Raw genomic sequence first — 12,421 nt, forward strand, 5'->3', positions numbered from 1 at the left:
TAAAAAGAACTTGGAATTTCAAGAGTCTATTTAAGATGTTTGTTTCAACAAAAATAAGCGAAAGTGCAAGAAAAGGCTTAAAAGATGTGTTTATGTTCAACTACCAGGTCATGTAGTAAGGTAGTTAGCTTACCATGCTAATGATTTATTGTTAATTATGAATTCAAGGAGGTGTAGCGGTGCAAAAATGCAGGTATGTGGAAGATTTACACATTTGGGATGTTGCACATTAAGGCTGCAATCGTTTGACTTGAGTTTGCATGAAGGAGAACTGGACTGATACGCTCAAATAAATGAGAATTGCTCTCCTGGGTCAAAAACCAAGAAAGTTTTCTGTCTTCGGGGTTTGGCTATATATTGTGTGGATCACTTTGTATGATTTCCCACACAGACCCCACTCACAATTTCCCACTCGGCCCATAGATTTTACAAATGCAATGAGCCATGAAAGAAATAAATCTGCTTCTAAGCGCTCGGGAGGTTTGTCAAATATCAGACCTCCGTGGTAGCTGCTGGTGTCATGTCAACAGTTTTAAAAAAATGCTCTTTTATGACCGTGATCTATGGCAAAAATGCTTTTATGGGCAATTCCAAATGACCACAGGGAGAAATTGACAACAGACTTTTGTTTCCTTTTTCAGCATTTACAGCAGCGCCTCCAGTGTTACCAAGCAAACTTCATCTTAATTGGTTTTAGCGTGGTTAGTTTATTTTACTCTTTTATATTTTACTTTACTGTGTCGGCCTGCTTGTTTTTTTTTTTTTTGTTTTTTTTTAACCTTTCACATTGTATTCACATCATTTGCTCTTTTATATTTTGTACTTCAGTGCCTACTTTGTACAACACCTTGAAACAGTTTTATAAAAGTGTCATATAAATAAAGTTATTATTATGTTATTATTATGCTGATATTCCTAGTAAAACTGTACCAAGTCTGACTCATAAGCTCAGAATACCTTCTTTTGTCATGCAGTGACCCACAACTGTAATAACTCACAAAAATACAACAATGAAGCAAGTGCATCGGTGCACTTTTAAGGTTTGTCAACAAGAAATACATGTCTGCTAACTATTTCACTAGTGACACATACACTGAGACAAAGGGACACAGATGTGGGTGTGAGTGCAAAATAAACAAGAAAAGCACTGAGAGAGTGCAGTACTCCGCCAAGGCTGCTCAGTCGTATCATTTCTGACGGATGAAATCTTGAAAAAATTCGTGGCAGAAATCACGGCACCATAGAATGTGTCCATTTAATATAGATGTACTGATAAACAAAATGACCTTGCACTGAGCACAGGCATGTGTTATTCGCGTGTACGTTATGTACGGATACCAAATCACATGACCTAAATATGTAGCAGGAATTGATGGGACTCGGAAACACCCCCACAATTTAATCAGTTGTTCTTTGCATCATTTCTGACAGATAAGTCCCGATTAGTCTGCAGTGGTGGATTTGTAGTAAGATCACATTCATGTGATCATCAGCAGGCAGCTGACGAAGTGTTCATTGTTGTCATAGTTACAGTGACACTGTGCCGCTATCTCGCAGTGATACAGAAATCTTTAACAAATCTGTGGATCCAGACTATAAGCTGCATCACTGCCAAAATCTTACCAGTTAGTCTTTGTGTCATTTCTGACCTTCCCTGAAAATTTCATCCAAATCTATTAGTCCGTTTTTGAGTAATGTTGCAGACAGACAGACAGACAGAAGGACAAATGTACGGCGATCGTCACATGGCAGAGTAATGAATAAAAAAACATCTTAAAATATATTACTGTATAGTGATAAATAATATTCTGTTATGAATAAAACCTTTGCTCTGTGAGTCGTCATTAATCAGTGTAGACGTTGCATTTTACTGGTCATGGTGAAGCTATTTTAACTGTTTTCTGTACTTTTAGGCAGTTTAATACAGTTTTATTAGCTGATCATGTATTTTGCATGTAAATTTTTAATCTGTAAAGTCAGTACAAACTAAACCTGTCAAATAAAAATCCAATATGTCGATCTGAATTGATTTAAAACTGTAAAGCTGGTCAAATTAAGAGGGCGATGCCACATTACACCCACCAACCTTTTTAACTCTGCACTGCAATACGACAACAAAGTTTTATTAACCAATGAGGATTTATTTTAAGCTTATCTTAATTAGCTAACTAGCCACACCTGATAAAATCTGCAACCAATGAAATACAGCTCTGACTAGAGAGAAGAAAGCAGCGTTTGTCTACTTCTTCCTGAAATCAAGGGCCTATTGTTTCAGAAATTATGACGACTTGTGAGCGGTAAATCTGCCACATGGATCACTGTAAACTGCACATGTGCCGTGAGAGTCAGCAGTCAATTATGATTGTGGCAGTGTTGGATCTGCTTTATATTTTTGCTGCTTAAAACTCTGGTTCCTGCTGTTTGGTGTAATGTAATGCTGTTATAAATAGCGTTGAAGTCAGTTCTGTTTCTCCTTTGTTTTCTCCAGGTCAGCCTCCCAAATGACTCCAGCTGTGTTGAAGAGATTTTGCGGGTATGTTGCTTGGGTACACACACACACACACGCGCACGCACGCACGCACGCACGCACGCACGCACGCACGCACGCACGCGCACACACACACACACACACACACACACACACACACAACCACACACACAGGCGGTAATTACACTGATTATCAGCTGTTTTCTGTTTGCTCACAAAGACCTTGGTCCCTCTCCAGAGAGTCTGATTTTAGAAGAAAAGGACAGGGGAGAGAAAATGAGAACCAGAGGAGGCAGCGGGAGAGAACAGATCTGTTGGCTCAGGTCAATGATTATACAAGTTTTTGTTTTTGTTGGATGACATCATGCAGAAGTCCTTTCCACAGCTCTCCCGTCTTCTTCTCTTCTATCTGCATGTCATCAAAATCACATCAAGCGACTCGTTTTTTCCACCGTTTCCCCTCTTCTGACTCTCTGTTGTTACTCCCTTAGACTCGTGTCAAAACACGACCATTCTCCCACTAATCTCCTCTCTCTGGTCACAAGATTTGCAGCTATAAAGACAAGCACCTTCTTGCTTTATGTCGAGCCACCTCTTTCTTTTGTCCCACCATTCACTGCGCTACCTCTCTCCTGCCGTCCTCTCTTCATCCCTCCCTGCCCTCTGTCATTCACCGCTCTCTCCCTTTCACAAATCAATATGCTGGTCAACAGGCTGTGTGACAGATAGTCTGCTGTGAGCTGCATGAAAAGCCTTTGTCAATAATATTGGTGCACTATTGAATTCAGTCTGTGGTTTTTAGCTGTGTCAAGTGGAAAGATCAAGGAGTTCAAAATGTGAGGTGAGGTGAATCGGAGCGGAGGCCTGCACTTCATTTTTCTCTTTCTGTGACGGAGCAGCGACAAGCCGGTTGTCACAGAAACATTGTTGTTTTGGATGTCTTTCACAATTCAGGGAACAGTGTGTATCACAGACGTCGTGCACACAAGTAAAGTCAGAGCTTTTTAAGACTATATTGACTTTTTAGTGCTTGAACTCTTTGTCCTACATTATCCTCAAATAGGCATATTGTCTTTGTTATTCTCTTCTGTAGGTAAATGTATTCATGCTAGTGTTTTAGCTTATGAGATGTCTCCTTTGTGATATGTCAGAAACAAGAAAAAAAACATGTTTATATCAAAACCTGACTGAAAATGTGGTTTAGTGGTGCAGTAATGTAATGTTTTGGGAGATAGCACCAGCAAATCAGATATAAGTACTGGTGTAAAAGTCTTTACCATAAAGCCTGTGAAATATGGGTCTATATATAAAATGTGTTTTTCTCAAGACTTGTACAATTGATTCCAAAGATAGATGAGACTTGCCCGATTTATAGTGTGGTGTTTTCAGCAGAAGAAGGCATCAAGGCTGTATTTTTAAAGGGTTTCTGTTAAAGCCCCAAAACAATGGAGGTAAATGGAAAATGATTTATTTTGAAAGACAAATTAACTCTTGAGCCATCCTGCAACTACTTCAGCAGCAACCCTGACCCCCTCAAAAATGACATTCCTATACAACTAAACTACAAATTAATTTACATTTTGAAAGAAATGCAATTTTATTTTTGAAAGAAATGTGCTATCTCACTGAAAGGTGACACTATAAAGTAGTAAGAAAAGCTTCCACTTTTAAGAACCCACAAAGTCTGCGTTAGGAAAGTAGGATAGGACATTGCAACGTAGTGAAAATGAGGAGCAAGACTTTGACCCAGGAGATTTGGATTTGCAACCATTGTGGGACTGTTATTCTTAGAATTACATTTAGTTTTCACTTGTTTAATGTCAGTTTTTCCCAACTGTTTGGTTAGATTTAGTCACCAAAACTATGTGGTTAGGCTTTGGAAAATATCATGGTTTGGGTTCAAATATGACGCTTTTACAACATGTTTGAAGCTTTTCTTATTTTTTTTTTTTTGGACTACCAGGATGACCAGTCCCACCCACAGCGCTGTGACACCAACCAAATGTGAAGTCACTCTGGTTAACTACACAGGAGTTTGTTATAGTACAGTGGCGTCAGATGGCAAAAAACTGCACAAAAATTACAGAGTACATTCACAATGAATGACTTCCTGCAGGGTTTGGCTCCAAAAGTTGTCTTTGTAAGTCTGGGCAAGACACAGGTCACTACCAAACTTCACCCACATGAAACCTAGTGTGAGAGCTACAACTTCACATGCTTGTGCTAAAAGACTCTGCTGAAATCATTCTCTTTAAAATAAAATGGCAACAGTGACGGCTCAGTAGCTCCAACTCAAGCCTGGTCAAACCATGTTTTCTGTACACAACAAATGGAAGCCATTAAATATGAATATGTGAGCTTGAATAGAATCCAAAACTACATGATTATAAATACCAGGAGGTTATTTTTTGGGCCTTTTTGCCTTTATTATACATGACAGTGGAGGATCGAGACAGGAAACATGGGCGAATGACATGCAGTAAGTGGCCATGGGCTGGATTCAAAGCAATCATCGCTGCTTCTGGGACTGTAGCCCCTGTTTATGAGTCACCCGCTCAGCCAGCTGAGCTATTTGGGGACCCGGACGATTTGTTTTTTAACAACTCAAAGCTCCTTTCTTTGAATACAGCTGGGACATTTCTATGTATATTTACTGTAGTACAGTGAAGCTACACAATAAATGGATGTGTTGATGAGAAACATATTTGTGGTGCATCACAAACTGGCAGAAAATGGTTTTCCCTCAAACCCTAACTGAGAATGTGCTTTAGTTGTAAAGGGATGTAATTTTTCGGAGACACGACACTAGCTACTAGTCAGTCAGATACGAGTATGGCTATTAAAGTTTTTTCTCCAAAGTCTGTTGTGTAATGAGAGTTGACAGATATATTTTTTCAGGGCTGATACTGGTTGTAATTACAGGAGGTCCTCGACTTATGTCGGAGTTCCACTCCTACGGCCTGACGCAAGATGATTTTCACCGCAAGTCGGAACTCCAGCGAAAATGTAAACAAACCGTTATGTGCATCACGATATCGATCAGTTCTTCTGGAACGTCATGAATACCAATGACTTTCATGCATGTATAAGTCATTTGACAAGAAGATAGTTTTTAAATTTGGTCTACTTGATCACACTTGGGAGCCATAATGACGGGCAAAAATTTAGCGAATGCAGCACAATCCAAGGTGGCGCACAACCGGCGAATGTAAACAAAACCGTCTTATAGCGACGTACTCATCAGCTCTGCTCGCCCACTAGTCATATAACCAGTTTCGACATAACAACGAAAAGCCATAAATTGAGCACCCCCTGTATTAGTAATCAATGGGTTGGTAAGTGATATTTGTCACCCACATACCTTTACTTTAAAATGCAAATCGTGGTGTCAAAATTGGGACACATAACTTTGTTGAAGTGTACATGTATTTTTTTTTTTATCATTGTTTTACATATATTGATTTAAAAGTGAACTTTTATCCTTCAGTGTTGATAAGCCATTACTGCTGATGTGCAAGCAGTTAGACTACAGATAGAGAGAAGCAGCAGCATCATAGCAATTCAGAAATTCATTTATTGTATTTTGAATAAGTAAAAAAAAAAAACTGTATTGAGAATTGAGAAAATGCTGAATATCAAATCTGATAATTGTGCAGGCCTATCCTGTTAAATATCGAACTCCTTTTGATTTTCTACGTATGAAGTAATTTGTGATGCTTTATTTTACTTGTTTAATTCCTTCTCTTTGGTCATATTAGCAAGAAATACTTTTGCCACATGTCCACAGTTAGCACAAATAAAAAGGATTATTTACATGCATTTTATATCTGTTGTTAGTTTAAAAACAAATATATATATATATATATATATATATATATATATATATATATATATATATATATATATATATATATATATATATATGATTGAATACTGGCTTGTATAAAAGCTCATACATTCGGGAGATAAATGTGTGTTTTGTGTGTTTGTGTTCAGGTTTAATAGAGGTTGGATAATAGATTATATGACTAATAGATAATAACTGGACAAGCTCAGTGACATGATGTGTGTTAATGTGACACACTGACTTCCTCACATACAGCGGCTGTAGTGTCACATTTATAGACAAACACACACACGTATTCAGGAGTAATCAGGCGTCCCGTCTGTCAAAGCACAGGAACTCTTCGAGGACAGACATAATGATGTCAGAGAGCAGTTGCTTAGCAACACACCATATGTCGTCAGGGCAAGTGCATTACGACTGTAGAGCAGGAAGACGCACACAGAGACGCACACTCGGGCATCTTCAGTAGTGTTGCACTCACTTATGCACACAACCTCTCTCTCACACACACACACACACACACACACACACACACACACACACACACACAGACGAAAACATGCGTCATCTGCTGAATATGAGTCATCTTTACCAAAGGGGACGCAGACATGCATGATGGGAAATTCAACCCTCTTGACCCAGTGACCTGCTGTATGGTAGCTGTGTGACTCTACATGTGTGTTAAACACAGTTAAATAACACTGAGTAGTATTGATGCTTGTTGGAGATTTGTTTCAGAAAAATAGGTTATTGGACAAAAAAAGGAGAGAGTTTGTGTGTGTGTGACAGAGAAGGAACAAAAGACAGAAACTGATCATGTGTTTACAGCAACAAACTACCAGGTAATTTTACATATAAACATTGTGTTTTGCAGATTTCCCAACATGTGCACTTAGTTTCCACTGTTGGTGGGAAAGAGAAACAGGCAATATCTACCAGATTACATAGCTCCAACACACACACACACACACACACACACACACACACACATATGCTTATCTTGTTAACTAATTGAAGCTTCTACATACTGAGAGTGAAATTCAACTGGGAAGAGAGTGTGATTAGAATAATTGAATGGGGAAGCTGCTGCTGCTTTGCTGCTTATTTGTAATGCAGCTGACTGGAGTCAGCTTTTATTTTGGTAATTCAAGAGCTCTGCACTTAATTCACTCTCAGTACACTGATCCCTGGTGTGCCACCAACTCCCCATGCACCTCTGAGTTTATACTATGAGTTATATTAAAGCCCGCTGTGATGGGGATGGTGCCTTGATTGAATGCTGACTCCACTCCTCTGCACCAAACATGTTGCGTAAGCAGTCCCTTTGCTCAAATTTGCTAAACTTTAGCCATCATTGTTATTCACCAGTTACACACAACACAGGAGCAAACTCGTATTTACTGAATTATGTCCTTTATGTAGCTGTTTATTGTATCATATTTACAATAATGTAATGAAGATGTATGCTTGTGTGTTCAGGAGATGACCCATTCCTGGCCTCCTCCGCTCACAGCCATTCACACTCCTGGGAAAGCTGATCAGACCAAGTTTCCAATCCCAAACAAGGTGAGTCCGCTCTTCATAGTGCATATTCATTTTGAATTACTTTTCATTTGTGTATCAGTCAGTGAATGGCGGGAAAACCTGGGAAAAACCTTCACTGAAACTCAATTACTGGTGGCTCACAATCAAGCTAACTGCAATTTATCATTGAAACTCGTCAGACTGCTGATTAGATGTGAATCAGTAATTCACTGCTGTCATACAGTCGTATTACTGATGCCTCAGTCTGCACAGTAGTACAACTGGCATCCAGTGAAATAACAGTGTTAAATAGTTCCTGCTTAGTTCACCTCCTCACTGGGTGTCCACAGTTTGAAGTCTGTAGCTGGTAATATTCACATTTGGACTGCGCTGTTAAACAAGGCCCTGTTTCTCTAAGTTAGAACTGCTGTGCTCTAAAAAGAATCACTGATTGTAAATTCATCAATTGATTATTAATGCTTCATAAACAAGACAAGAGTTGTTAATAAGAAAATATTCTGGTTTCCAGATCACTTTTGGTCATTGTCAATTTTCCAACAGGGCTTTTATTTTGCCTTTTCAGTCTTGTATTTATTAGATACTGTTGATCATTTTAAAGTCCATTTACTTATAGAATATACGTACACATTAAAACTGATTGTTTTTTATTGACATTTATAGATGCACTGATTAAAAAGTATGTAATATGAATTTATTGTAATTTAAAGATTACTTGACAACTTATATTGTAAATAAGTGACTTAATAAAAGTGACTTAGTGCTTATAACTGAAGACTTCTTGGCTTATTGCAAAGTGATGATTCATTAATGACTTTGTAAACAACTTGGCTATTAAGTCAAGTAATTATTTTATCAAACAGTCATTTTTATACTATTTTTATGGTACTAAAAAGCACTGTGTGCGACTTCCAAAACCTTTTTAAAGGCCTTTGAAGGCAGCAAAAAGTGGCAGAGCACAATAATCTTCTCAACAACTCTTGTTCTGGGTTACTATTCACAAGGATCTGGTTTTTGATCTTACAAGGTCTGGATTTTTAAAGTCCGAGATAATGTAGAATTGTTAATCATGAAAGACTTTGAACCCTAAAGAACTTTACTTAGAATTATCAGATTTTTAAGATATCTTTAATGTCAAAGTAATTTAGTGATATTTGTCAGTTTATCCTTTGATACAAAGCAAAAAGGAACTCAGACTAGCTAATTCAGCATGCTTAATTCCCCAAAATGTAAACAAACAAAGACTAAAAACTGAGATTTGAATTGCAGATCACAGTGTCACCCACGGTATCCATGACAACATCACACCTCAAGATCATATTAATCGCCTCTACAATACGTCTAACTTTTTAAATAGCAACTACTGATAACCATATTGTCTCACAATCACAATATCTGGATCTGTAATTATAGGACATTTTCTTCCATTTTTTTCTTCCTTTTTGAACTTAATGTGTTAATTTTGTTCTTAATGAAAGAGTCCAAGCTAACAATCTTGTTTACTGATTAATACCTGTCAAATACCAAGCATGTTTGCACTTAAGGGACAAGACGTTTACATTTATTTATTTGTTTATTTGATAGGGACAGTGCACATTAATGAACATGTATTTAGACAGCAATAGATGTAAATATGCCAGATTATAGCAACAATGCTAATTTACGTCTACAGTTCCCAGACAGGTAAAAAAAAAAAAAAAAAAAAAAAAAAAACGTGAAACAGGACAATAGGTCACAATAATGCCATATTCAAAAAAAAAATCTCTGCCACTCATTTATTATGGTCTTTTCTCTTTTGTTGAACAGTTTATACTCTGATTGAAGAGTTTAATAAATAAGTAGATTAGTTACAACAGTGTTCTGTGTTTTGGATCTTCCAGCTCTGTGTTCTGTCGGAGGGCAACTCTGTCAACGCAGATTGCTCAAACTTGTGTCTCAAAAATTAGATTCCTGTACGACTGCATTCTTAATTATATGTTAAAAGAAACAGATTTCCTTGTTAAAAGTTAAGACTGTAACATCATAGTAAAGGAGTTCAGTTTAAAGCAGCAAGGGGACTGCAGTTAACATCCTGTGTGGGACTGAGTTTGTTTTCACTCAATGTTTTGTTTTGGGTTTAGGCACCCAAACTGGTTGGGTTTTGGACAAAATCAAACTGGCACAACAGAAACTAAATTATTAGGAGGTTGGTTAAGTTTGGGCACCAACATTTCTTGGTTAGGTTTAGAAAAATACATGGTTGGCTACTTGGTTAAAATGCAAAATGTTTGAAGCTTCTTTATATTCTTGAATACGAGGGTGATGAGTTACACCCTGACATATGGTTGGTTGGCTGAAAAGAAGAGAGAGTACGGAATAAAGTAAGCGGCAAAGATATATTTCTTTGAAACACATTCGTATTACACTGGAAAACAACTGTGAAAGCAGTTTAACTGTTCAGGAAGTTGATGTTTGGGAGAGAAAGCTGGCTTACCACTGATCAGTACAAATTCATGCTTTAAATGAGACAAATTGTGCAGATTTTCATAATGCCTTCAAGTTGTGGCTTTTCCTCTGGAATAAATTGGTGATGTGTGAAATTGTAGCCATTGTAAAGCCTAGAGTGGAAATGGTATCTTATTTGAAAGTTGTTCTAATGTTTGACTCTTCAGTCTTCACCAACATTGTTTGATCCACTTCAAGGCTATCATTAGTTTTCTGCTTTAAACATTTGGTATTTGGCTAATGTGGCATTCAAAGGATTTCCTGTTCACAAAAAACTGAAAATAAGTGGTTGTGTGATAACAACCACTTCTTAACATTTGAAGAAAAGGATGACGCTTAAAGAACCTTCAAGGAAATTGCATTATATTATCACTCACTCTGTTTGTGTGAATGAGAAGTGAAGTTCAGAAACAACTGAGAAAAAAATGAAAGCAGGAGCTAAAGAACTCAGAAGGTAGATTTCAGAAGCTTCACCTGCTGCTACTACAAAAGAAAAAGATTTTATAACAGCTTGTAATGTAAATAGTGGGAAGAACTGCCACATTAAAACCATCTGAAATGCTATATTCAGCATTTATCCCACAAGTGCCAGTAATATTCTGACTGAAACAGCAGGTGATTTCTCTCCCACTGCCATGTGCTTTTATGAATCGCTTTTAATATGCAAAACGCCTGATTGGTGGTGATGTCAAAAGGAATAGCGACGTAAACACAGAGGCAGTAATTGTGACCCAGTAGTTAATGATTTAGGAAGAACTGTTGCAGCGCTTTCAGCCCCCAGCGTCGCACTAATCCTGCCAGTGAGTTTTAAGAATGAGGTGGAGCGCCGACACGGGGAGATGAGAAGATCTGAATTCTGTGTAATGGCATCCTTGTACGGCTGTGAAATCAATAATGACATCTGTTGGTTTATTCATTCAACTCATCTCCCTCTGGCTTTCTCTCCCTCTCTCTAGGAGTCACAGCATGTGACCTCAGGCTACAACACCCAGAGTAAGTTTCCCAGCGTAAACACTCTCATACAAGCTCTATGATAATTAACGCTGCTGAGGCCGTAAAGGCAAAACCACCCAGAAGAAATGTGAGAACGCAGCTGATGTTCAAATGAATTCATAGCCACAGGACGAGGGTAGTCTGGAAACCTCTGCTTTTATCTTTCTGTGCTCATCTGAACAAGTAATCAAACAAACATGATTAAGTGGTGAGTGGAGCTCATAGTGTTTAGCAGGTGCTTCAAGACAGAAGTGGGAAATCTGGATAAAATGTTCTGTCACAGCATATCCAATTTTGGAATAGCATTTTATATCATTCTGAAGTAGTTCCTGTTGAAAATTTAATCATAAACAGTTTAAAGACAAAATAACCCAACAGGAATATGCTTCTTTGAGTTAGATCCCATTTAGCATACAATCCTTTGGGGTTCTGAAAATCTTTTAGTGCAGGTCGAAAAAAGTATTTAAAACGAATGAAACATGTTAATGGCATTGCTTGCAGTCCACCTCACTAATTTACATCTTTAGATCTGATCACATCGCAGGCAGATTAGAGATAATGAAAACACTAATTAATACCAGGTGTTAATGCAAAGGCCCATTGAGCAGATCTAGATCATTATCCAGATAATGTATCGAGATAAATATCACACGTCAGAACCAGTTACTTGAAAATATTAAAGGTAAAACAAATGATTGCATAAGTGCTTACCTTCTTTAAATCAATGTTCAGCACATGCACCATTGACCTGTGTGGATAGGTGTTAATCAGTCTTGCATATCAGAGTCTCCCATATGCCTTTGGTGAACTGTAGTCTAGATTAGAGATGAGTTTTTTAAGGTTTGGCTGGTGAAGAACAGGCAACAGTTGCTGCACATTCTCTCCCATCTCAGCTGCTGAAACTTGCAACTCCTTCAGAGGACTCATAGATGTCTTGGTGGCCTCTTACTTTCACAGTCACTCAGTTTTAGAGGACGGCCTACTCTATGCAGATTTATGCATGTGCTTCTTTCCATTTCTTAATGTTGTATTTAACTGTACATCAAGGAATGTTCAATGATTTGGAC

The 12,421-nt window shown here is 37.9% G+C and overlaps 1 protein-coding gene across 3 annotated transcripts in view; it reads left to right on the forward strand.

Annotated features, from left to right (window-relative positions):
- aff2 (AF4/FMR2 family, member 2) overlaps positions 1-12,421 on the forward strand; it is a 221,450-nt gene that overhangs the window by 117,964 nt on the left and 91,065 nt on the right. For all 3 annotated transcript variants that reach the window (XM_055016689.1, XM_055016690.1, XM_055016691.1), the window contains exons 5-7: positions 2,489-2,533; positions 7,815-7,901; positions 11,318-11,354. In XM_055016689.1, coding sequence (XP_054872664.1) covers positions 2,489-2,533; positions 7,815-7,901; positions 11,318-11,354 — 169 coding nt within the window. The remainder of the gene's footprint in view (positions 1-2,488; positions 2,534-7,814; positions 7,902-11,317; positions 11,355-12,421) is intronic.

The sequence above is a fragment of the Amphiprion ocellaris genome, chromosome 13, assembly GCF_022539595.1.
Source record: "Amphiprion ocellaris isolate individual 3 ecotype Okinawa chromosome 13, ASM2253959v1, whole genome shotgun sequence".
NCBI lineage: Eukaryota > Metazoa > Chordata > Actinopteri > Pomacentridae > Amphiprion > Amphiprion ocellaris.